Genomic DNA, 23,156 nt, shown 5'->3' with positions numbered 1-23,156 from the left:
TTATAGCAGGCTATGTTCCTGATAATACAGTCCTACTGACACACATAGGGTTACCATGAATCAGAATAGACTTGATGGCAACTGGGTTGTTTTTATATTCCTGATACATCCCCCAAACTCATTTCCACCTCCTGGTCTCCCTGGCTCTGCAACCAGCACTCTTACCCTCCTGATCACAGACATCCAACACTCCTAGCTCTTGCCCTCTACCTTCATGCTTTGGATCACCCAGTCCTGGTTTTGCCTCCATAGTCCCACCACCCTGAGAGTGAGCACCTCCTTCAATTTTGCATTCAAGGCTCCTCACTTGCCTCACCTTAGTATCGTGGCTCTGCCATGGACCTCCAACCAGCTTCTGCTACAGACCCAGCTCCATTTCTGTCGTTATTGACAGATTTACAGAGAGTTATATACCTTTTGTTGCTAGAGTGCTGGGTCACTTGATTACCCTGCTTCCCCCTCTTCCCTCGGAAGTGCCCTCCCCCCACCGTCAGGGCCAATTTTCTCTAGATTGTGTTCCAAGTTTCTCAGCATAGCTGTGAGACTACATACAAGGCAGGTGAGCACTCAGCATATTCCCCGTGGCCTGGCTCACGTGGACCAGACACAGCTGAATTGAGACTTGGAACTCCAAGAAGAGGAAATTCTGAGAAAGGAGGGCTCTTTAGGGCTTCTTGGGAGCCAGGTAGGGGGAATCTAGATCTAGACTTACTAATGAACCCATAGCTCTAAGCAAAGTGGCTAGGGTGAGAGAAGAGAAAGAAATTTACAGGTGGGATGGATGTTGGGGACCCTTGGGGCTGGTGGTTAGGGGAGTAGGGAGCCTGAAAAAGGCCAGGATGTAGGTGTGCTGGTATGGTATTGAGCCTGAAATGGTCAAAATGTTCTGACTTGGAGTCCTCAGTGCCTAGGACAGTTGTCCCCTTGAATATCGGTGTAAATATGAATGAGGAAGCAGAAGGCCATGAGCTTTGGTTCAAAAAGAGGTAGGCAGAGTGCAAGAACCTTGAGGGTCGGGCCTAGGAATGTGTCACCAGTGCCTGTTCTGGACCCCCTGAAAGTGAAACTGAAATAGGCCAGTTCTTTCCCAGAAGAATTTCACTACACATCCTGCCCTTCCCAGAACCAGCTCTGGCCAGTTGTCAGCTCTCATCTACCACAGAAAGCAGTGAAGACAGCATTGCCTCCCTATGTGACTACGTAAGTCCTTGGCCCCTCTTTGGGCCTTAGTTTCTCCATCCCTGTAACAAAGGGGTTAGACTGAACTAGATAACAGCATATTAATGGTCATAAGATTAGGGTTGGGAGAGGTTGTCACTAGATGAACCCCCAGCTTGTTACTAAGTGCTGAAAGAGCTCCAGCTGACGCTAGATGCCTGTCCTCCAGGAATTAGCAACTGGGACAGTTGGACAGGACAGACAGGACTGGCAGCCCACTGAGAGAAAAATTCAAACCTAGGGAGGGGCTGTGGAATTTATAGGAAGGAGAGGGCCACATGGACAGCTGGGACCTAGGCAAGCTCAGAAGATAAGGGAGAAGTAGTTTATTCGTCATTCTCCTCCTCCACGTCCCCCAGAGGAAGGGGGAAGTTGTCACAGAGCCAGGCGCACCAGCACCTGACACATGCACCATGACCCTGAGACAGCACAGAACACCAGGTATAGGGGCTGGGGCTGGGGCTGGGTGTGGGTGGGTGGGTAGGGTGGGACCTGTGAATAGAATGGAGCAGTATGGTGAGTCCTGAGCCTTGGCCTCCAGGTGAACTCCAACCAACCGTTCTGCTATTGCTTTAAGCCTCTGTCCAGGTGCTGTGGCTTTGGCTCCATTCAAAAAGGGCTAAGGGGTCGGGGTGGAAGGGTCCTTCTATTCCTCTGATACTCCGAGTGGATCCCAGGCATCTCTGGGCTGGAGTTACATCCTTACTCATGCAGTAATTCCCTCTCCAGCCAAGGTCCACCTTAATGAGCCAGGATGCTGCACATTATCAGGCAGCTCAGACAGCTACTGACCTCTGTGACTATCTTTTCCTCAGACTCCAGTCCCTTGTGGGTTCTGCTCCTGTGTGTCCACGTCATCAATGTGCCAGCCAGAGCCGCACCTATACCTCAGAGCACTACAGCTGCCATTGCCTCAGCTGGGATCACGCAGGACCCCTACTCCTTTGGGCCCCCAACACTCCCAACAGCTAAGCAGTGCCCAGCATTGGAGATGACCTGGCCAGAGGTGGAAGTACCACCAAGTAAGAAGCAATTATGCTGGGAACTTGGAGGGCACAGTGGTCAGAGGGAGGGCTATGGACACAGAGGGTCCAAGGGTGGGGTTGATCTCCCAGCCACCCCACCTTCTGTCATGTAGCCTACCACCAAACAGGCTAAGTTGGCTGAGCACTCACCATTTTCCATTCCGCACTCAGCGTAGAGGGTGGAGGCTCAAGGCCCAGCTTCCAAGGTGCTCCCTATCTAATGGGATGGAGAGAACCCAAGACACGAGGAATGGTCAGAGGACCCTGAGCCTTGCTTGCAGTGCACTCCAAGGCTCCCCCACCACCACCACCCCACACCAGAGCTTTCTGCTTGCTCACTGGCAGAGGAGCAGCAGCCTGCTAGCACTGCCGCCTGGGCTCCTAGAGTCATAGAGGCTGAGCACTAGAAAAGGTCATCCTGAGGAAATGGGCTTAGAAGAGGAGTCATCACATGAACCAAGGGCCCTTCTTCAAATCCCCCTTGCTCAGACCTCCCTTGTAGGCAACTGTACTTCCCTTTTAACAGACTTTCCGCCTAGGCAGAATGCACAGCGACACTCCAGGTTCCTGACTGGGGAGACAGGGCGGAGCACAGCAAAGGGGAGGGCCGTCTCTGAAGGCTAACACTGCACCTGTCCCTAGATGGAACACTGACACTGTCCTGTACCGGCTGCAGCCGCTTCCCCTTCAGCATCCTCTACTGGCTGGGCAATGGTTCCTTCATCAAGCACCTCCCAGGCCGGCTGCGGGAGGGCAGCACCAGGTGAGGAACGCAGCAGTGAGGCCAGCAGGAGGGAGGCTCCCTGCGGTTCTCTCATGACTGGACCTTCCTTCCTGCCTGCTCTAGTCGGGTTCATGGGAGCACAAGCACCTGGCTGCGGGGGGCCTTGGTGGTGGAGGAGCTGAGCCCTGCCCTGCGCAGCACCAATTTCTCCTGTGTTCTCATCGATCTTGTACAGACTGCCCAGCATCACGTCGTCCTGGCCCAGCTCTGGGTGAGGAACCCAAGGGAAGGTATCTGGTGGCAGGAGGAGCTCTGCTTCAGTGTGGGCCACATGGCTGATGTGGGAGGGAGGGATGGGTTCTGCTCAGAGCACCCCTACAGCTCATGGCCACCACTTCCCAAGGCCCCAAGCCTGAGGTGGGAACAAAAAGGAACTTAGGACTGGGGTGGGGGGCACACCCTGGAGGAAAGTGCCAAGAGATGTCCTTCCATCCCTTGGCCCTGATCCTTGTCTGCCTTTACTTCTCCAGGCTGGGCTGAAGACAACCTTGCCTCCCACTCAAGAAGTCCCCCCCTTCAGCCACCACCCAGGGCTACAGCTGCCCACATCAGCAGGGCCAGGAATCAGCGCACAATCCCAACAGCAGGACAGCAACCTTGACCACAGCCGGGGTCCCGCTTACCTGGAAGGTTAATATAATCCTAATCGCAAGCGGCACTTCCTCCCCCACCACACCCCTGCCCTGCCTTGGACTTGGCTTGGGAGTCCCCTCCTCTGAAGGTTCCTGTTCTGGTTCCCTCCTGTCCGTCTCCCTGCTCTCACCAAGTTCAAACTCTCCTCTCATCTACCTAGAAAATTATAATCTCCTAAATGCTTCCTCCTCCTACCTGCCTTTCTCTTTCCATCCACTTAATTTTCCTGATGTCCTACTCAGAAACCTCCAAGACCTATCAGCATCTTAGCCCAGTATCCCAGGACGCTGGCTACATTTCCAGTATAACTCTCCGGCATCCCAAGTATTCATCCTTGTTCCCAGACAACTCTCACTTCTGGTCCTTTGGTCAACCCTATTTCAGATCTGGCCACATTCTGTATGGACTTACTGTTGTATCTGTATTTCCGCCTCTAATGGACTGCCCCAGGGAAGAGAGGAGGGCAGAGGCTGCTTGTGATCCATGGCTGTATCTTTATGGACCCAGCAGGGCCCACAGTGGGTACTCATAAATACTGAATGGAGACATCTTTTGCATCTGCTTATTTAAGCCTAAGTTTCACTGGCAGGACCCTGGCCTCCCTATGAGGGAGTATAGAAGAAAGGGACTGCCACTCAGCAGCTAAAGACAAAACCAGACTCAGGAACATAACCCACTGCCATCGTGATTCTGACTCATAGCGGCCATGTAGGACAGAGTAGAACTGCCCCATGGGGTTTCCGAGGCTGTACATCTCTTCAGAAGCAGACTGCCACACCTTTCTCCCAGAGCTGGTGGGTTCTAACCTTTCGGTTAGTAGCTGAGCACTTAGCCACTGTGCCACCAGGGCTCCCTCGGTGGAACATAGGTCCTCAGGAGAAAAAAAAAAAAAAAAAAGCCCATAATGCTCTGCAGAAGCAGAGCCCAGAAATGGAGCATGGCGGGATCCTGGGGAAAAATATGGCCCGAAAAGGGATCTGAGAGAAAGTAGGTGGTTCTGGAAGACTTAGCAGAGACAAAACCTATGTATGCTCCAGACAGCCCAAATTTCCCTTGTTTTCCACATGGCTCAAGGCAGCTCAGCACTTAAGGGCGAAAAATAGACTTTATTTACAAGTAATAACATTTAGAAAAGATCCATCCCTGGCCCTTAAAAACCTTCCCATCACTCCAAATCCCACCCCAGTGCAAGTCTGGGGAAGTTGGGGGTGAACTGCCTCTGAAGGCTGCTACCCTATCCCACCCCTGAGGCATGGGGCACAGGGTGTGGGAGGCATCACTGTCTCTTGGGGTTTGGCCACCATTGGCCTGGGAGCTGAGAGAAGGCACTGAGAGGGACAGCAGAAGGACCAGGCGAGGTCAGCGTTGGGGACACAGGTGGGACTGCTCACTGGTACTGGCCCTTTAGTGCTTTGCCTGAAAGAGACAGAGATAGTCACGTGGCTGGATCAAACTTGTGCTGGCCAGCCTAAACGAGCTGGCTCAGAAGCCTATTCCATACACCCCTGACCAGGATATCATCCTTGGGGAGGCCCTGGAGACATCTATTTTCAGTTTAACAATTGTCTGCTATGCCTAAGAAACACTGGGTGTTCTCAGTTCAGTAGGAATGGAGCCATCTATTTCCTCCCTCAGTAATGAGTAGTTAACTAGGAGATACCGAAAAACCAAACCAAGCCCAGTGCCATCGAGTCGATTCTGACTCATAGCGACCTGATAGGACAGAGTAGAACTGCCCCATAGAGTTTCCAAAGAGCACCTGGCAGATTCGAACTGCTGACCCTTTGGTTAGCAGCTGTAGCACTTAACCACTACGCCACCAGGGTTTCCAACTAGGACATGGGATACGTTTTAACCACCCCCCGCCCCCCGCACCGTGGCCTGGCTTGGCCCTGCCTCGGATGCTGCCCCATGGGGCAGTCTGGGGAGGGCCCATCCTCTCTCATCAGGCTTCCTACGAGTCACACTCCCCCTTCCCCCAACCCCAGGGCCTCCACCTTGCCCTTGGCCCGAGGGGTGGCGGTGGCAGCACTGGTGGCGCTGGCTGTGGTGGTGGCAATGCGAGGAGAGCGACGGGTTCCACTGCGGGTGTTGGGGGAGGCCTTGGATGGGGCTTTCTTTGAGGCCCCCCTCCGCAGAAGGCTATTCCCGAGCTTCTTGGGCGTGTTGAGGATGCTGAAGGCCATTGACTGGCGCCGGTCAGCCTGTTGGGGAGGCGTTGTCAAACCCAAATCGGGAAACCCGGTGCTGCCTTCCCAGGTCAGCCTGCTGACCCAGGGCTCTGCCAGCAAGGCCCCTCGAGGACATTCCTTACAATCTTCCTTCACTCCCAGACTAACCTGTTTAACAACAGCTGGAGCTGCTTTCTCCTCGGCCTTGATAGTGCTCTGTTTGCGCCCTTCATGTCGGTCACGGGGAGTCATAGGGCGTGGGAAACAGCTGGTGGCCTTCTTAGACTATGGGGAAGACAATAATTAGGTAGACAGCAAGAAGACTTCACAACCTAAACCAGGTCTCTTGGTGTCTCAGAGCTGAAGAGGACTTTATAAGTCATTGTGTCCAACTTGCCCCCCACAACCAGAGGCTTCCCTTCCAGCAGTCCCCATCCCTGCCTACATCAGGCCCTTGGAGAGAGAAGCCTTCCCTTGAGTCCACGTTTCAAACATGGTGAGCTGGGCCTGACCTGGGCAGAGTGCTCAACATAACAAAATACAGAGGAACCAACATTACCCACCTCAGGGGTGCCAGGGCCCTGGTGGGACTCTGAGGAGACCCGTTTGCGCTGCTGCCGGGTGGTGATGCCAGTGCCCTCAGCGATCTGGGCTGGCTGCATGCTGGCCCGACGCAGGGTCTCCTGGGGATCACCAGTTTTCATCTCCTCATCTGTGATGGTGGCCAGGCTCAGGGAAGGCTGTATGTGGTAGAAGAGGTGGGTAGGCTCCAACTGTATGGAAATGGGGCTGCCCCAGCACTCTCTTCACTAGGCTGACATTTGGAGCAGTTGGAGCCTTCCTACCTCAAAAGGCCTCCCTTCCAGTTCTCTTCACCACACCTAGACAAATGGCCATGAGAAATGCAGTCCCCAGCAGACTCCTCCAAGCTACTGCCCTCCCATAATAACTTCAGTCTTGAGCTCCCTTCCTGCTGGCTATCCCATCTGGGTGTGTAAGAAGGTCACCCTCCTCAGCAGTCCAGAGACCCAGCTAAGTCAGCAGGTAGCACTGGAAGGGGAATGCCAAGGAAGGCCTGAGCCAGCATGGGCAGGTCCTGCTCAGATGACCCCAGGACTCACCCTGGATTCTACGGGATAGCAGGTCTTCAGGTGCGGGGGGCATACGCGATTGCGCCGCTGCAGCTCTGCAATGCGGTTCCAGTCATCCAGCTGCTCTGGCTCATCCTGGCACGTGCCCATGTAGAAACTGTTCCTTCCTGTGGGAGGCAGGGAAGTTGGGGCAAGTGTGGGGGCTGGAGTCAGCAGGTCACCCACTGGCTCTGGTGTCTCATCAGCCTTTACTGCCACCACTGGTATCTCATCAGCCTTTACTGCCACCACACCCCCTTCTGCCTGCCCCGTGAACATCAAGCCCAGTACACCAGAGTCATCCTTTGATCTGGTGCTGCAGGTACAGGAGTAGGGCATAGGCACCCCATGTACCGTGAGGGTCTGCTCACTGCTCTCTCCCTGGGGAGGTCAAAAGAAATTATATGCAAAGGCTGTGACTACATCCTACTCAGCTGTAAAGGTGTGGTGCCCAACACCAAGAAAAACTAATTGATGGCCAGGAGTTGATACCCAGAGGGGTCTCTGAGGCCCAGAGAGCAAAAGCCTCCAAGTAGTCCCTGAGGATAGAACACTGGCTAGCCTGGCCCTTCCAGCAGCCCATGATCACCTGAGAAGGACTCTCAACAGCAGCTCAGCTGTCAACTATCATGCTGGGAATCCTTGACTACTCCTGGTGAGCATCTCTGATTTGCTCTGGCTGAGATTAACATCGGCCCGATTGCCCCAGCACAGCCCCTAAAGGACAGGCAAGGCCCTGAGGCTGCAGGGAGGAAGAGTGAGAGAAGGTGACCAGCCTTGGATTTTTAAGTGTCTTGTCTCTTCCCTCTGCCAGGATCTGCTTCTAGTCTAACTTTTAGGTGTTCCCACAGCCCCCTTACCTGAAGGGGCCCCACTAGACACCCTGGCCTGGGAGTGGCGAGCAGAGCTGCGAGTGATGGGCCGGTAGCCAGGCAGGCTGAGTAGAGCCGAGTTGCCGTCATTGGCAGAGTTCAGGCAGGGTAGAGACTGGGTAGAGGACGTGGCCCGCAGGCTCGCCTGGGATGCAGGGGCAGACTGTGTGCTATGGAAGGATGAGTTGGCGCTGTCTGGCTCCTCCACATCCAGCTTCTGGAAGAGAGTATGAAATCTGTTGTGATGGGTGAGGTGGAAGCCTAGCCCTCTATTAAAAAAAAGTCTTCCATTGCCCCTCCTGAAGGCCCTCAGATCCCATGCATATCTCCAAGTGTTCATACGCTGCTTAGCAAGGGGCCTTAGTTTGCACTACACTGCAAAAAATGGGCTTTGTTGCCAAAATCCCTCACAAGGTGCTGAGATTTGATGTCTAGACTCTTCCATCCATTTTTCCATTGACTATTAAGACAGTCCTTTGAGGTGTGGTGCAAAGAAAAGAATGGGACTGGCCCAAGGTCAAACAGTTAGGAAGTGGCAGAGCTGGGGCTAGAACCCATGTCTTGTGCAGTAGTTAGGCTTGCCCCATAGTCTACACTGTCCCTCAGACCAAGGGCACTGACCATCTTCTAGAGTTTCTCCAGGTTCTTGTTAGCAGAGGGTACCCATACATAGGTGTCCCTGCTGCACCAAAGCACATCTCCCCCTGTCCCCCCACAACCTCCTCCTGGGATAGGGAAACAAGGGCAAGAGTCCACTGCCTGGCAGGCGTCCACAATACAGCTCAGCCACACAGGGTGTTCTGGGAGGCACAGGATGAGCTGCAATTTGCCCGTTCTCTCCCCTCAGCCTGCACAGGATCAGTGCTACACGTAGAGAGGACACACTAGTCTAAGTGAAGACAGGGATCCAATTCCAGCCCTGCCCCTTCGTATACAAAAGAGGCCCTAAACACATCACTTCCTTTCTCGGGATCTGTTTTCTCATCTGTAAAATATGGGCTGGTAATGCCTGCCTGCCTGCCTGACTCCCTCCCTCCCTCTGGCTGTTCTGAGGATCCAACGTAAAGATGCCCTTCAGAGGAAGTGGGCATTACTGCCCTCAGGCTGGTCACTAGAAGCCTCTGTAGCCCACTCCCAGCAGCCTGACCTTGGTCATGGTGATGTTGATGATTTGTGTGGTGCGTCGACGAGCGGAGCGGGTCTTACGGCCTGAGTCCAGGAAGACTTCCCCCAGGGAGTCCAGGCTGCTTTCCAGGGGGGCCTGACTTCGAGTAGAGATGGGGGTGAAGTAGAGACTCTCCAGGGATTCTACCTTGGGGGGCAGGCGCTGGGAGATAGGTGAGGCTGGCTCTCCAGGGACACTGGTGCCATCTGGCTGGGTACGAGGCAGCTTGCTGTGGAAAGGAAGACTGCTGAGGTGAGATTCCTAGGGCTAGGAGGCATTTTGTCCATCCTTTTGTGCCAAAGTGATCATTCCTATGTTTATTACAACAAGCAGACAAAGTTAAGCACCCCATTCTCCCTCTGATTTTTCAGAGGCAACAAAGAGATCCCTTGACCTGGGTCCTCCCTTCAATCTGCTGTAGCTCTGGTGAGCTCATCTAGTCCCCTCCCCATGGCTATTCCCAATGCCTCAATGCTGGGGACACCCTGATCTCTGCCTGGGTAATTCCCAGAGCCTGAACTCCAGAGCCATATATCCAGTTGGCCTGAGACATCCCCCCGGATGCCCACAGTACTTCACAAAGAACATATTCCAAACTAAGCCTGTGTGTCTGTACCTCCCTCCTTCATCCCCTATCTCAGCGAGTGGGAGCACCCTCTGCCCAGGGCCGCAAACCATGAACATGGGTACAATCCCTACCACACCCCTCTCCTGTCAGACCCAACCACTGAGTCTCCTGACATCGGCTGACCACACCCTACTCCATTCGCATGTCCTTCCTGATTCAGCCTCATCTCTCACCTAGACTGAGAGAGGCAGCACAGTGGTGATAAGCAAGGACTCCTGAACAAGAAAGGACAAGTGACCACTCCACTAAGCCCCAGTTTTGTCTGTTAAAGATGACAGTAGAACCTACCTCAGAGGATTATTGAGAGAGAAGTGAATTAATATTTTTCAAGTGTTTATAACTGTAAGTGCCATATAAGTGTTTAATAAAAACAGTAAATGTGTTTCCTGTTTTATCCTCTACTATCTATCAGAATAATCCTTCTATGATGCAAATCTGACCACATACTCCTCAATTTAAGCCCCTTCCAAAGTTCCCCAGTGTCTTTAGGATCAGGCCTAAGTGCTAGCCTCCTTCCACCAGGAGTACTGCGGTCCCCTGGGATCTGGGCCTGCTGAGCCCTCCCAGCCTTCACTCCCCACAGCCCATGCAGCTCTTTCTCAGCCTCTGTTCCCACTGCTCTCCCTGTCCACCAGGTACACACATTTATGTGTTCTTCAAAACGCAAAGCGGGAGTGACTGTCTCCACAGAGCCTTTCACTCTTGGCTTCTTTTCCCCCTCCCTGTGCCCTCTACAGACAGCTGGCATACTTTCTTTTTCTTTATCCTTTTCAAAAGGCAAAGGAACTAATTGCATCTTATTTCTCTCGCTAACCCCAGTTTCCAGGATACACCCTGATCAACAGGAGGCACTCTGAACAACAGGCTTAGGAAGGGAGGGTGCCTCTGACCTGGCGATAGCAAGTGGGGTTCCCTCCTCGCAGCTCAAGTCCAGGCTGTCAATGCTCAAGTCCAGCTGGGGCTTAGTCTGGGGCTCCCGGCTCTTTAAGGCATCAGTTGCCACTTGGAACTTGCCCAGGTCCCGAAGCTGCTGGTCAGCATGGGCAACCTGCGGGGGAGAGTGCAGGAAGGCAGGAGAGGAAGCACAGGGATCCAACATGCAGGGTGAGGAGAGTCTCTCCAGCTAGACACTTACCTGTGCCTCCAGGCTATGCACCTGGGCAGTAAGGTGGCGGCAGGTCTGTTCAGCCTCCTTGGTCTTCAGCCCGGCCTGCTGTAGTTCCCGGCCCAGCCGCTCAGCTTCAGCCCGCAGCTCCTTGTTTTCTTTCTGTAGCTGCTCCAGGCCCCGCAGCTGCTCCTGCAGCTCTTGGTTTTGCTGCTTCTTGGCATCATAATGGGTCTTGGCTTTCTCCATCTGTGTGGGCAGAAAGAGTGGGAGGGCTGGATGGGGTGGGGCAGAGGCAGGAGGGTGGGAGGATGGGCGAGGGTAGGGCTCCTCACCTGCAGCTTGTAGTGCTCAGCTGCCTGCTCCTTCTGACTCAACTGGGCCTGCAGCTCATTTACCTGGGCCTGGAGGCGTTGGGCCTCCTGCTGGCTCTCGCTTCCCTGGGCCTGGGAACATGGAAAGGCTCATCAGCAGGGCCGCTCTGGCTGCTCCACCCAAATCCAGTCTTGGCCTGGCCCTTCGGCTCCATGGCCGTTGTCACACGACACTAACACACACTTTCCCCCAACTCCAGCCTACTCAGCCACCACTCAGTCTGCATTCTATGGGAGCTTTTCCTGGCTGGCCCCTGCCACTTGCTCTCTTTGGCACAGTTCTAACAGCCCTACTTTGGCCTTTTTTGAGACCAGGCACAAACTGTCTCAATCTATGAGAATACAAGTCAATCTTCCAAGAAGGAGAGGAAACAGATTCTCAGGGACACGTTGGGGCAGAGCACAGAGCTAGGCATTTGGCATGTGAGCTCTCTGGAGGATATACTCATTCATCCTCAAAACCACTCTGAGAAGTAACTATCCCCATTTTAGAGATGAGGAAACTGAACTCAGAGATTTAAGCAAAATGATCAGGGTTACAGTGACTAAATGGCAGAGTAAGGTTTGAATCTTGCTTCACCTAAAAAACACCAAACCCTGTGTGGGCTCATTCACTATGCCAGTGCTGCCTCCCACCCAGACCACAGCCTCCTTCAGAACAGGGACCGTGTCTGAGTCTTTGTCCACCTGCTATGCTTCGCACAGTGCTTGGTCTGTTAGAGGTGCTGGGCTGGGCCACCCTGCCTTTGCCTCTCCTACGTCTCCTAGCACAGAGCAGGCCCCACACGGAGCATGAGAGATATCTGTTTATTTCTTAGGCATGAAGTGGCATGATACGTATGGAAGGAGAGCAGGGAAACGATGCTCTGAGCTCCCATCAACTCCTATGACCCACCAGGGCTTTAGTGAGTTCCAAGGCCGCTGGTGCCTATTTTCTTTGTCCCTGACTAAATGCAAAATGCAAATATTGAACAAAAGATGACACAGTTGAAAACATCAGAATGCTATTAAATTGTAATATTAAATATCAACACGCTCACTCCCTGTGCCCAGACTATCTACATCAGCACTGTCCGATAGAACTTTCTGGGATGGTGGACATGTTCTGTCTCTGTGCTGTCCAGTAGGGTAGCCAATAGCAACCCATAGCTACTAAGCATGTGAAATGTAGCTAGTGTGACGGAGGAATTGAATTTTAAATTTTATTTTGTTTATATTAATTTAAATTTCAATAGCATGTGTGGCTAGTGGCTACTATACTGGACAATGGAGGTCTAGAGGGATGGGAGCTGCTCTAGCCTTCCCTCAAGAGCTCCCAGAAGGCACATGGGGGCTTCCTGAGACAGGCAGATTTCCAGAGGCTGCCAGGCACCCAGGGAGCCTCTCCCCGTCCTCTCACCCATCATAGCCCAAGGGTGAGGACACACAGGGCCCATTCCCTCCCCTACCCTCTAAGGACAAGCAGAGGTCAGGTCTAGTCCCCATCATCCCCACCTTCAGCTTCTGCTGCTGCACCTTGCTGGCTTGGTCATGGTCAGCTAGCTTCTTACTCAGTTCTTCCACCTGGAGAGGGCGAAGGGAAGAAGAGAAGACTCAGGAGGCCATCCTCTGCATGTTCAAAGTCTGGTGTTTCCCCAGACCAGTATCCTTGGTGTTCCTGGAAGGGGAAACTCGGGATCTTTCTCTGGCCTCCAGTTAGGGAAAAGACTCAATGCTGCCCAGGCTGGTTGGCATAACCTGAGTGAAGGGATCCAACACACAGATGTTCCTGAGCCATCTGCCATACTCACCTCCACCCCAGCCTGCACAGACAGGCCTGCCTGACCCTTGCAGCTGCCAGAATCAGCAGAACGGACTCTGGGGAGCTGATACCTCACCATCACTCTGGTGTTGCTGCCACTGCTGCTACCCAACCCAACCTTCCCAGGTTGGGCTGGGAACAGGGGACCTAGTCTATGACTCTAGCAGACATATGCATGAATACTCATCCCTCTTTCTAGTCCCAGAAACTGCCAAAGCCAAAGCACACAGATGCTCAGACCTCTTCCCAATATCCATAGGCTGTTAGGGCTGGTGGTAGCAGTGTGGCCACTGTGGTTAGTTAGCATTGGGGAAAAGAGTGCTGGAAGACAAGGCCAGGGGCAGCATGCATACTCAAAACCCACCCTGTTCCCACAAAGAGCAAAGGAAGAAGAGAACAAGAGGGAACATAACGGCCAGCCATCCCAAGCACCTCTGTCTCCTCCAGGCATTCAAGGTGTTCAAGCATGACAGGCAGAGGGGAGAGGCAAGGGCTCCATTGCTAACTGTTTGCTCTTCTTTGTTTGACTGTCCCCTATCATCTCAGGCTCCTCAGATGGTGAGTGGAGAAAGGGTGCTCTCACTAAATACCAGCTCTGTAGCCTTGAGGTCTAGTGATCTCCTCTGTCTAGTGTAGACCCCTCCCACTCCTCTCAGCCTTGACCTTCCTGCTCCCAGATCTCTACACCACGCTCTCGGGCAGCGGTCCTGTCCTGGCGGATAATGTGCAGGCACCTGAGAGCTCACTGCCCTCCCTAACCCTGAGGGCTGCCTTGCATATCACCGTTACGACTTCAGTAAATTCATACTCTCTGTGGGCTTATGTTAAACAAGGTCCATAAGTAATTCTACTGTTCCTCTTAGTTGCGTCTCCTTAGCTCGGAACATGACTTGGAGGGTCAAGAACCCTGAAGGTTGATTCTGTCCCTGGTTCAGACATGGGAAATATGTAGCCCATCCTACCCCTCCTCCCTGACAAGCAGATGAGAGAAAAATGCAGAAGGGTGAAGAGGCCGACCTGGGATGGGTGAGATGAGGCCCCAGGGGACCCAGCACACCGCACTCCTGGACAGCCTGGGCCTGGATTCCACGGCTTGACCCTGCCCCCTTCACAAACAGTTCACAACGGGAGCTGGCGGAGGCAAGCTGAGCCGGAGCCATGCACTGAGACTGGTCACCGCTTAAGCAGCCAGCATTTAGCAAGCACCCCAGGCTTTACCTGCTTAGTCTGTTCTCTCTGAAATAGCTCTAGCTGCTCCACCTGTGCATAGGGGAGGGGCAATGGAAACAGAGTGAGATAGGGCCAAAGAGGACTGGACTGGCTGCCAAGCTGACGTCAGTGAGCTCTGATACTTGCTCCCAAGGCACTAGACATTTAGTAATTTAAGAAATACCGGTTTGGCTCATTCGAGACCCCAGCGGCCTCTGGGGCCTCCAGTGCAGCCACACCTCCTCACAGTGTGCCTCTGGAAAGGGCTGATGGCCTTCACAGTGTAACTCTCCAGGGACAGGGCCTTCAGGGAGGGGGAAGATACTGATACTTTTCTTGAAGACAACAGGGGCAAAAGAACTCTACTCCTCTGCCACCTGGTGAGTGAGGGAAGATCTTTAGCTTAAGGCAATAATGTGGGCGCCAGAGGCCCTGGTCCCCTCCCTCTCAGTCCGATCTTTGAGGGTGTGGCTGGGTGGGGCACATTACCTGGGCAGTGAGTTTCTGCCTCTCTTCCTGGAACCGCTGCCTCTCCTCCAGGACCTTGACCTTGGCACCCTCATACTTGGCAGTCATCACCTCCAGCTCCCGGGCACCATTCTGTGCTTCCTGCCGCACCTCAGCCAGACGGGTCTCTGCGTCAGCACGCACAGCTGCCAGCTCTTGGACATACTTCTCCCGAGCCTGATCCAACTCTACTTCCAGAAACTGCCGGCCAAGGTTGGCCCGTTCCCCCAGGCCCCGGTTCTCCTCTGCCAGCAGGCCATGGGCCTTTTTCAGCATGCTTAGCTGCTCGGCGTAGCTGGCCTTCTCTGCCCGCAGCTGCTGGGCTGTTCGCTCCTGCTCTGCCACCTTCTGCCGAAGGGGCACTAGCTCCCCGAGCTCCCGCTGGACCCGCATCAGCTCGGCCCGCAGCCCACCAGCTGCCTGCTTGCTCTGCTCCAGCTCCTCACGATGGCGCTTCTCAGCAGCTGCCTGCTCAGCCTGCAGCTGCTGGCACAGGTGCTTGACAGGCAGCAACTCACTCACCAGGGCCTGTGTGCTGGTGTGCTCAAGCTGCAAGGCAGAGAGGGCCTGCTCCTTCTGGAAGAACTTCTCCTGCCACGCCTTCAGTTCTTGGCCTAGCTCCTCCTCTCGCTCTGCCTGCGAGGCCAGCTCCTGCCGCAGATTTTCTGAAGCTGCTCGCTGTTTTTCTGCTTCATCCCGAAGGGTCTGCACCTCCTCCCGCAGAGCAGAGCTGCGCTCTGCTGCTCTGGCACTGCTGCTGGCAGTCTCTGCCTGGAGCAGACGCAGCCTCTCTTCCAGCTTCTGGCTCTTCTCTGACTCGGCTACAACCAGCCGCTTCAGCTCCTTGCTCTCACCCTCCTTCTCCAGGACCTGGCGATTCAGGATAGACACCTCCTCCTCCAGGCTGCTGATGAGGCTGTTTTTTCTTTCAGCCTCCTGCTTGCCCCGGGCCACGTGGGCCTTCCACTCATCCTCAGCCTTGCTGTGGTCTTGGGCCTTGGCACGGTGAGTGGCCAACTCCCTTTGGGCTGAAGCTAAGGCATCTTGACTGCACCCCAGCTCCTGGGCCTTCTCCTCTAACTGGCTCCTCAATGTCTCCAGAGCATTGTCCCACTCTGTGTGGGAGGCCCGCTCAGCCTCCAGCCTGCGCTCCAGGCTGGAGGCTTTCTCCTGATGCCCCCGGCACTGCTGCTCCAGATTGCTCACCTCTGCCCGCAGAGCTTCCAGCTCTGCACCTGATGGCTCTGTCTTTCCAACAGCCCCAGACGGGGTTCCTGACCCAGAAGCATCTTCTCCACTGGTCATTCCTACAGACTGTTGGCGCTCCTTCTCCTTCTTAGCCAGCTCCTTTTCCTTCTTAGCTAGCTGTTCTTTCAGTTGCTCCAAGGTTTGCCGAAGCTCCCCCAGCTCTGTTTTCTGGGCTGCCTCCTGACCACGAAGCTTGGCCAGCTCTTGATCCTTCCCTTCCTTTTCCCTCAGGGCATGGGCTAGTGCCTCTTGCAGGGCAGCAAACTCTACACGCTGTTCATTGAGGGCATTCTGCAGCCTCATCTCCAGCTCTGCCTTGGCTGCCTTCTCCAGAGCAAGGTCAGCTTGGGCCCGGCCCCGCTCCTGGGTCAGCCGTGCCACCTCCCTCTCCTGCTGCCCACGCTCCTCCTGCTGCTGGCCCTGGCTCTCCATCAGTGCGGCCCGCAGCCTCTCCAGCTCACTGCCCATACGCTCTGCCTCACGCTCCATGGCCTGCAGTGTGGCCTGTGTGCTACAGAACTGGCGGCCCTGCTGCTCTTCCAGCCACTCTGCCTCTCTATCTCCTGCCCTTGGGTGCTCCTTGAGTAGCTCACGGGGGCCTGTTTCCTGCTGCTCTCCTGCCTTGCGCACCAAGGCCTCCAGGCGGGCCACCTCCTTGCTGGTAGCAGCCATCTTCTCCTGCAAAGCAGAGAGGTCATCAGCAAGCTTCTGGGCCCTGACCTCCTTCTCCTGGACCTGCTGGAGGGCTCTAGCCAGGCTGGCTTTGAGTTGAGTGAGCTCGTTCTGCTGCCGGCTTATCTGGAGCTCACTGTGGGCCTCTATCCCTGCCACCTTCTCCTTTGCCTCCTGCAGCTCCTGGCGGGCCTTCTCACATTCCTCCTTCAGAGCCACAAGCTGTTCCTGGAACATGGCGCCATACTGCGCCTCTTCTTGCTGGCTATCCTCATATCGCTCACGCCAGGTAGCTACCTCCTTGACGAGCTCCTCATATTCGCTCTCACCCCTGCGCTGGGAGGCTATGGCCTCTGCCAGCTTCTGCCGTAGGGCTTCTGTCTCGGCCTGATGGGCTTCCCCAAGCTGCTGTAACTGGGTCTCCAGTCCCTTGCGCCCAGCCTTCTCTTCTTCTAGTTCCCTCTGCTCCTGTTTACGCTGCTCCAACAGGTTCCGGGCCTCTGCCTCCAGCTCAGAGATACAACGCTGCTGCTCCTCCCGGGCGTCTGCAGCCCGGCGCTTCTCCTCCTCAAGGAGGCCCTTGGTGGCCTTCAAGGACTCCTCAAGGGCCTGGAGCTGCTCTTGGAGTTGGTCCTTTTCCTGGGCCACCCCTTCTCTCTCAGTTGCTTTTTGCTGCTCAGACCTCAACTGGGCCTCCAGCTCTGTCACCTGGGCCTGGGCCTCATGCTGGTCCCGGTGGGCTGCCTCAACACGGGCATGGAGTTCCTCGACCTTTTGGCTCAGCTCTGCCTTTTCCCGCTGGGCCTGTGTCACTGAGGTCTGGGCACTGTCCAGGGCTTCATTAGCAGCCTGAAGTTGCTGTTGCAGAATCTCCAGCTGGGCAGCCTTCTCCTTCTCCAGTGCCTCCAGCTGCTGAAGAGCTGTGTCCCTCTGTCTTAAGGAGGCCTCTTGCTTCTTGGAAACAGTGGCCAGTTGTTGGGCGTGGTCCCGCCTAGTTGCCTCCTGCTCCCTGGCTGCCTCCTCCAACTGCTGCTCCTTCTGCTTCAGGCTGCTGCTCAACTGCTCCACCTGGTGGCGGAGATCCTGGGAGGCCTGTTGTTGTTGCTGGAGAGTCTGGGCTAGCTGGGCCTGCTCTTTCTCCGCCTGCTGCTTCAGACCAGTTAGCTCTTGATCCTGCTGCTGGAGGGTAGCATTCAGTGTGGTGAGCTTGGAGGTCAGAGTGGCCACCTGGGTAGTCAGCTGGGCATTCTGAGCCTGCGAGGACTTCTCCAGGTTTTCCTTGGCCTGGGTGAGGTTGGAGACAGAGGTCTGCAGGTCAGCAATCAGACCAGCCAGCTGCTGCTTTTCTTCTTCAAAGTGGCCCCGCTCGGCAAGTAGTTTGGCTTCCTGCTGGCCCCGCTCAGTCTCCAGCTCCCCCACCTTGGCCTGGAGCTGGGCATAGTTTGCAGCAAGAGTGGCTGCCTCTTGTTTCAGGGCTTCCAGCTGGTGGGATAAAGAAACAAATGTGATAAGCATGACTCCTCAGTCACCAGGCCCCTCTGGGAATAGGATAACCAGGAATCCGAACGTGCTGAACATAGGGTCACCCAATCCCAGCACACAGGTCCTACTGGCTGCTCCCATTTATTCCTACCTGCAAGGCATCACCCAGCACCTCACCCTTCTCCTGGGGTGGGTTCTCCTGAAGCTGGGTTGAATGTTCTTCCAGCTGTGAAAGTTTTCCCAGAAGAATTTCATTCTTCTCTTCAAGGTATTTCTGGGAGTAAACAAGAGACCCATGTGAACAGAGGGGTGGAGTAGTCCAGATGACCACACAGGCCCTTGTGGACAACAGCAGGGGACCCTTTCATCTTGTAACCAAGACTTCCTTTAGCCTTGGCCTAGAAAAGACTCAGAAACCATAGAGACCTGGGACCCTGAGGGACCCGACTTTCTAACTCTAATTCCTGGGCTGAATGAAGTTATAATGTGAACTATTTCTCCAAGGCTACTGAGTTTACTTCAAATTTCCTTACTATATAGCTCTCCTCACATGAGTCTTGGCTTCTAGATTATCCAAACAACCAGAAATATTCCCTGACTGTCTGGGCATCATCGCCAGCAGCAGCAGCAGCAACAGCATCACCCCAGCCCCACACCTACTTCCCCACAATGGTTCACTAGGCATCCACTACAGACCGGGTGATGTGCTGGGTGAGCCTCTGAATTTCTAATCCATATAACAAATCTGAGAGGTAGCTATTATTGCCCTTTTACAGAGCAAGACAGTGAAGCACAGATGCTAAGTGCCTTGCCCAAAGGCTACATTGTTAATAAGCACCAGAGTTGGGTTCTTAGTATTAACAATAATAATAATAGAACCTAATTCGCTGAGTGCTTACTTTATGCCACACCACAATGTGTTAAGCACTTTATATGTATTATCTCACAGTAACTGATGACACAGTTAATCTTATTACTACTCCCATTTTGGGGAAAGGATACCTAGCGAGATTGAATAACTTGTCCAACATCCACATCTTGTAAACAGCAAGACAGGATTCAAACTTACGTATCCTGGACTTAAGTCCACAAGTTTTCCATTACAGAGCACCACTAAACCTTGAAGACAAGTTAGCGTAGTTCCCAAAGACCCTAAAGAATAGTGGTAAACTGAATTCCACTTTGAACCCATGGTCGAGATGGTGACCCTGAGTCCCCGAAGCAGAGCATTTTACCTTGTCCTGCACGGCTGTGCTGAGCTCCTTCTCGAGATGGGCCTGCTTCTCCGCCCACTCCCGGGTGGCCTTGCCATGCTCTTCTGTCAGCTCATTGAGGGCGCCCTGTAGTTGCTGCAAATGACTGGCAAACTCCCGCAGCTGAGATAGATAGGTGGGAATCCCCATCACCTAGGGCCAAAACTGGCAACACGGCTGCCAATCTGCGCTCCCTGGCCTCCAGGGGCTGATGGCTTCCAACTATCCTTTCAACTTCCCTCAAACCAATCACAACCAATCACGTCTGTGACTCAGAAGTACAAATCAAAATTTAGGGCCACAATCCAGTACCCCACCAAGGTGCTTAACATACCCAATTATGCAACAAGGAAAGGGGCAAAGTATGCAGGGTCTCTGGAGAGAGTCTCTCTTAACCCTCTCTTGGGGGCCTTCCAGACCACCTCAGCCCTGAGAGGCCCTCCACATGTGGATTAAGCCCTTCACCACTCGCCTTAAAGGAAAGGTCACCATTCTCCTCAGAAAGCTGGTTGATCTTGCGATCCATCTGGCTCTTCTCTGTCTTCAGGTCCTGGCACTGCTTCAGAGTCTCATGCAGCCGCATAGTGAGGCTGCGAGGGAGGGAAGCAGTGAGAAGATAGTGTGGCCCACCACTAGGGGCAGGAAGGGGCTGAGAGCTGAAGGCAGGCAGGGTGGGCTATACCTCTCATTCTTGCCCCGTAGCTCCTCAAGCTCCTTGGTCTCCGATGGGCTGGATGCCTGCTTCTCATTGAGCAGTGCCAGGCGGTCAATGCGTTGCTGCATCAGGGCTATCTGTGCATCTGCCCCAAGGTGGGGGAAGAGAAGAGGAGAGTGAGCACAAAGGAGAGGAAAGGGAGGTAGGAGGAGTAGGGTATCCAATCTAAGGAGTAGGGAGGATGGTGGCAAGGACAAAATCCAGCTTACAGGAGGTCAATCTGACCCTAGGCACAGGGCTGAGCTTCAGGGCCAGCACAGGGTGCGATAGGGGAGGCTAAAGGGACATTCCCCAGGCAAGTCCAGCATTTCCCTGGATGGAAATCTTAAATGCTGCTCATTCACACACATCTGCCAGTGTACCAGGCACCTACCCTTCTCGGTAAGGAGCTTGCGGTTCTCGGCCAACTCCAGCTCTAGCTCATCCCTATTGTTTCGCTCATCTGCAAGCTGCTTCTTCAGCCGCCTCACCTGGAATTGTGGGGTATGCAGGATGTCGCCCATGGGGGAGGCTGGAGATCCTACAAGGAAGCTGAGGAGGAGATGGCCCAAAAGTCATGGTCAGAGTTGAGATCTAAGGGCTGAGGCACCCAGCAATAGCCAGGGATAGTAGTGGGGAGAGGGGCCTATGGCTGGAGCACTGGCTGGGCTCTTTGCAGCACTGCCTCAGGCCTCGTAACATGATCTTGACAGAACTTTTTGTTTTCCATCTCCAAGCCTTAATCTCTTTGTCCCCCCAAAAAAGTGATGAATTCTCCTTGCCTCTGCAGAGCTGCACTGAGAGAAGGGACTTCAGCATTGTCTCCAAGGAAGAAAGGTATTCCATAAACAGTAATTGCCTTTGCAGGCAGCCTCCGGCCCCAAACAGATCCCAACCAATTCCCCCAATTAGTGCTGGGTGAGGTGAGGAAACACAAGATCAAAAGGATGCTCAGAGCTCCCAGCAGAGATAAGAGGCTGGTCACAGCTTAGACTCTGGACTACAGGGATATGAGGACTGGATACTGAGGCCTTGCCCCAGAAGAAGGGCCAGCACATACTTGTTCCCACTGGAAGAGGAGGCAACGTTCTGTAGCTCTAGGAAGCGAATCTCCTTCTTGGTCTGGTAGCTGGGTGGGGAGAGCTCTTCAGAGATGGTGCCAGAACAGGTGGAAGGGACAGGAGCTGGGGGGAAGAAACGGACAAACAAACCACAGAGTGGTTGCTAAGAGGGTGAACAGCTGGGCATCAGAACGCGCTTTGAGAACTTGCCTTGCTGGGAGAAAATCCACAAACACTTACATGTAAACTACAGAGCGTGGCCACTGGGCAGAACCTAAAGCCTGGTGTGCAGGTTATCGAGGAGTCAGTGTCCCTAGGCAAAATCGAGTGATGGACTTCCGTCTCCAGAGATGATCAGTGTAAGTATTGTGGAGTGAGGTTCTCTCCCATGCTCAGAACTTGACGAGGTGCTTATGCTTTTCCCTCAAACCAACATGGCAGAGGCAACTTGGGAGCCCTGAGCCAGGACCACCTCTCAGCACCCAACAACCCCTCACATCAGAGTCACTGACCTCCTGTCTGAACTTTCCCATCCTGAAAGCTCACACCGCCAACACGCCCTCTCTCAAAACCGGTTCTTTCCTTGGTTCCCATGACCACTTTCGTAGGGCTCTCCTACGTCTCTGGCCGCCCATTCTTAGTCTCCCTCAATAGCTCCTCCCTCCTCCACCCACCCTCGAAATGTTGGTGCTCCCCAGAGTTCTGATGAGGCCTCCTTGTCTCTGCCCACAGTGCCCACAGCTTCAGTGGCCATCCACTCACTGGCTTTCAAACCTCTATTCTGGCCCGAGACTCTCTCCTGCACGCCAACATCTCCACCTGATGGTCTCACAAGGAACCTGAATTTGAGGAACATCAAATTCAATGGCTACAAGAGAACTTGCCTCTACCCATTTTTTCTACTCCTATTATCGCTCAATGATGTCTTCATTAGATGACTGGCAGAACCATCACTCTGCCTATTGTACTTCCAGCCAGGGCATGTGGGACACCCAGCACCTCTCCGCTCTATCATTTACATTCCTTATCACACTTGCTGGTTTATGTATCTGCCTTTTCACCTAGAACACAAGCTTCATGAGGGAGGAAACCACTTTCATAGATCGTACACTCCCAATTTCTAAGCCTATAGTAGTGTTTGTTTCGAAAATAAAAAAATAAAAGGGGTAGTGGAGTCAAGGACAACTTAACAGCAGACATAATCAGTCATAAAAAACCTGCTAACCACTGCCAGGTAGCCAGGAAGAGCTCCTTAGGAACTGGGAGGATTGGAATAGACGTGTACCTACTCTACTATACACACTCTTCCTAAGCACCAACTCTGTGCCTTGTGCTGGAATTACAAACAACCCCCCGACTGCACATCTCAGCAGCTCAGGACCCTAGCAGCCCCCAGCTCAGAGGTGAGGAGGTCCTCAGGAGTACCCCCCTACTTACCTTTTTGCAAGAAGCTCTCTAAGTCTTCATTAAGATTTAGCCCATCCTCATGGTCCAGCACAAATTTGAGAATGACAGCTAACTCAGCCTGAGCCACAGAGAGAGAAAAAGAGCATCAGCTAGCGTTACAGAAACCCCGGAAGAGATGGACAGCTCCAGCCTGGCATTTCCATTCCCAGCTTTTCTTGAGCCCCAGGAGCTTGCTGGAACCCATTCTTTCTCTCAGATCCTGAAGCCATGGCCCAGCCAGGAACATTCGACTGAGACAGGTCACCCCAATTGCCTCTCCCCACTCTGCACTCAGAGTCAGCCAGAAGTCCTGACTGACATCACTCCTGACTACAAGAGAAGTGAACAGGCAAAGAGAAATTAGTCAGAAAGCTCTGACTATATTGGCCTCTTCCAGATTTACCCGGATTGCTGTCATTTGTCTAAATGAGAACACCTCTGGGGCTCATCCAAAGCTTATCCACCATCTCAGCTGTAAAATCTTCTCTGAATTCCAAAGCTACAGAGTTGATCTCATTTTCCTGGCCAGCTCTGTTGTTGTCCCTTATTTCTTTAGAATTTGTTTCTACCAAGTCTATGACCAACTTGGAGCAGAGAAAAGGTCGAAGGAAGGAAGGAACTACCCACCTCTCTCATGCCGCTAATTCTAACCGCAATCCCAGAGAGGAACCATGAGAT

At 53.8% G+C, this 23,156-nt stretch overlaps 2 protein-coding genes across 12 annotated transcripts in view; one reads left to right on the top strand and one right to left on the bottom strand.

Annotated features, from left to right (window-relative positions):
- Window positions 1-1,127: 1,127 nt before the first annotated feature.
- IL18BP (interleukin 18 binding protein) lies at window positions 1,128-22,482 on the top strand. Of its 2 annotated transcripts, XM_049889988.1 has the most exons (7): window positions 1,128-1,200; window positions 1,578-1,659; window positions 2,034-2,240; window positions 2,886-3,006; window positions 3,091-3,238; window positions 3,498-3,657; window positions 21,765-22,482. In XM_049889988.1, the coding sequence occupies exons 2-7, from the start codon at window positions 1,632-1,634 to the stop codon at window positions 21,968-21,970; spliced, it is 870 nt and encodes a 289-aa protein (XP_049745945.1). In that variant the 5' UTR covers window positions 1,128-1,200; window positions 1,578-1,631; the 3' UTR covers window positions 21,971-22,482. The 2 variants fall into 2 exon arrangements, with proteins under 2 accessions (XP_049745945.1, XP_049745944.1); XM_049889987.1 differs by lacking the exons at window positions 1,128-1,200; window positions 1,578-1,659 and having other exon boundaries at window positions 1,731-2,240.
- Window positions 4,599-23,156, bottom strand: part of NUMA1 (nuclear mitotic apparatus protein 1) — a 73,619-nt gene continuing 55,061 nt past the window's right edge. For 9 of the 10 annotated variants that reach the window (XM_049889974.1, XM_049889969.1, XM_049889972.1 and 6 more), the window contains 20 exons: window positions 22,470-22,557; window positions 21,032-21,155; window positions 20,366-20,523; window positions 19,960-20,077; window positions 19,750-19,867; window positions 19,260-19,400; window positions 18,176-18,298; window positions 14,605-18,024; window positions 14,125-14,166; window positions 12,600-12,668; window positions 11,067-11,177; window positions 10,762-10,980; window positions 10,517-10,674; window positions 8,981-9,227; window positions 7,822-8,050; window positions 6,953-7,089; window positions 6,395-6,571; window positions 6,000-6,116; window positions 5,658-5,864; window positions 4,599-5,076 (listed from right to left, as the gene is read on the bottom strand). In XM_049889974.1, coding sequence (XP_049745931.1) covers window positions 5,065-5,076; window positions 5,658-5,864; window positions 6,000-6,116; window positions 6,395-6,571; window positions 6,953-7,089; window positions 7,822-8,050; window positions 8,981-9,227; window positions 10,517-10,674; window positions 10,762-10,980; window positions 11,067-11,177; window positions 12,600-12,668; window positions 14,125-14,166; window positions 14,605-18,024; window positions 18,176-18,298; window positions 19,260-19,400; window positions 19,750-19,867; window positions 19,960-20,077; window positions 20,366-20,523; window positions 21,032-21,155; window positions 22,470-22,557 — 6,015 coding nt within the window. In that variant the 3' untranslated portion in view covers window positions 4,599-5,064. The remainder of the gene's footprint in view (window positions 5,077-5,657; window positions 5,865-5,999; window positions 6,117-6,394; window positions 6,572-6,952; window positions 7,090-7,821; window positions 8,051-8,980; window positions 9,228-10,516; window positions 10,675-10,761; window positions 10,981-11,066; window positions 11,178-12,599; window positions 12,669-14,124; window positions 14,167-14,604; window positions 18,025-18,175; window positions 18,299-19,259; window positions 19,401-19,749; window positions 19,868-19,959; window positions 20,078-20,365; window positions 20,524-21,031; window positions 21,156-22,469; window positions 22,558-23,156) is intronic. The other variant, XM_049889977.1, reaches the window with a different exon arrangement.

This window comes from Elephas maximus, chromosome 7 (assembly GCF_024166365.1).
Source record: "Elephas maximus indicus isolate mEleMax1 chromosome 7, mEleMax1 primary haplotype, whole genome shotgun sequence".
NCBI classification, from domain to species: Eukaryota; Metazoa; Chordata; class Mammalia; order Proboscidea; family Elephantidae; genus Elephas; species Elephas maximus.
This window is presented reverse-complemented; position numbering and strand designations above follow the sequence as displayed.

Bases quoted from the DNA above. Each gene is read 5' to 3' on its own strand.
- IL18BP (XM_049889987.1), top strand. From the start codon at position 1,973: ATGCTGCACATTATCAGGCAGCTCAGACAGCTACTGACCTCTGTGACT. The intron at 2,241-2,885 runs GTAAGAAGCAAT...ACCTGTCCCTAG, and splicing joins AGAGGTGGAAGTACCACCAA to ATGGAACACTGACACTGTCC. The intron at 3,658-21,764 runs GTTAATATAATC...CTCTGCCCACAG, and splicing joins GGGTCCCGCTTACCTGGAAG to TGCCCACAGCTTCAGTGGCC.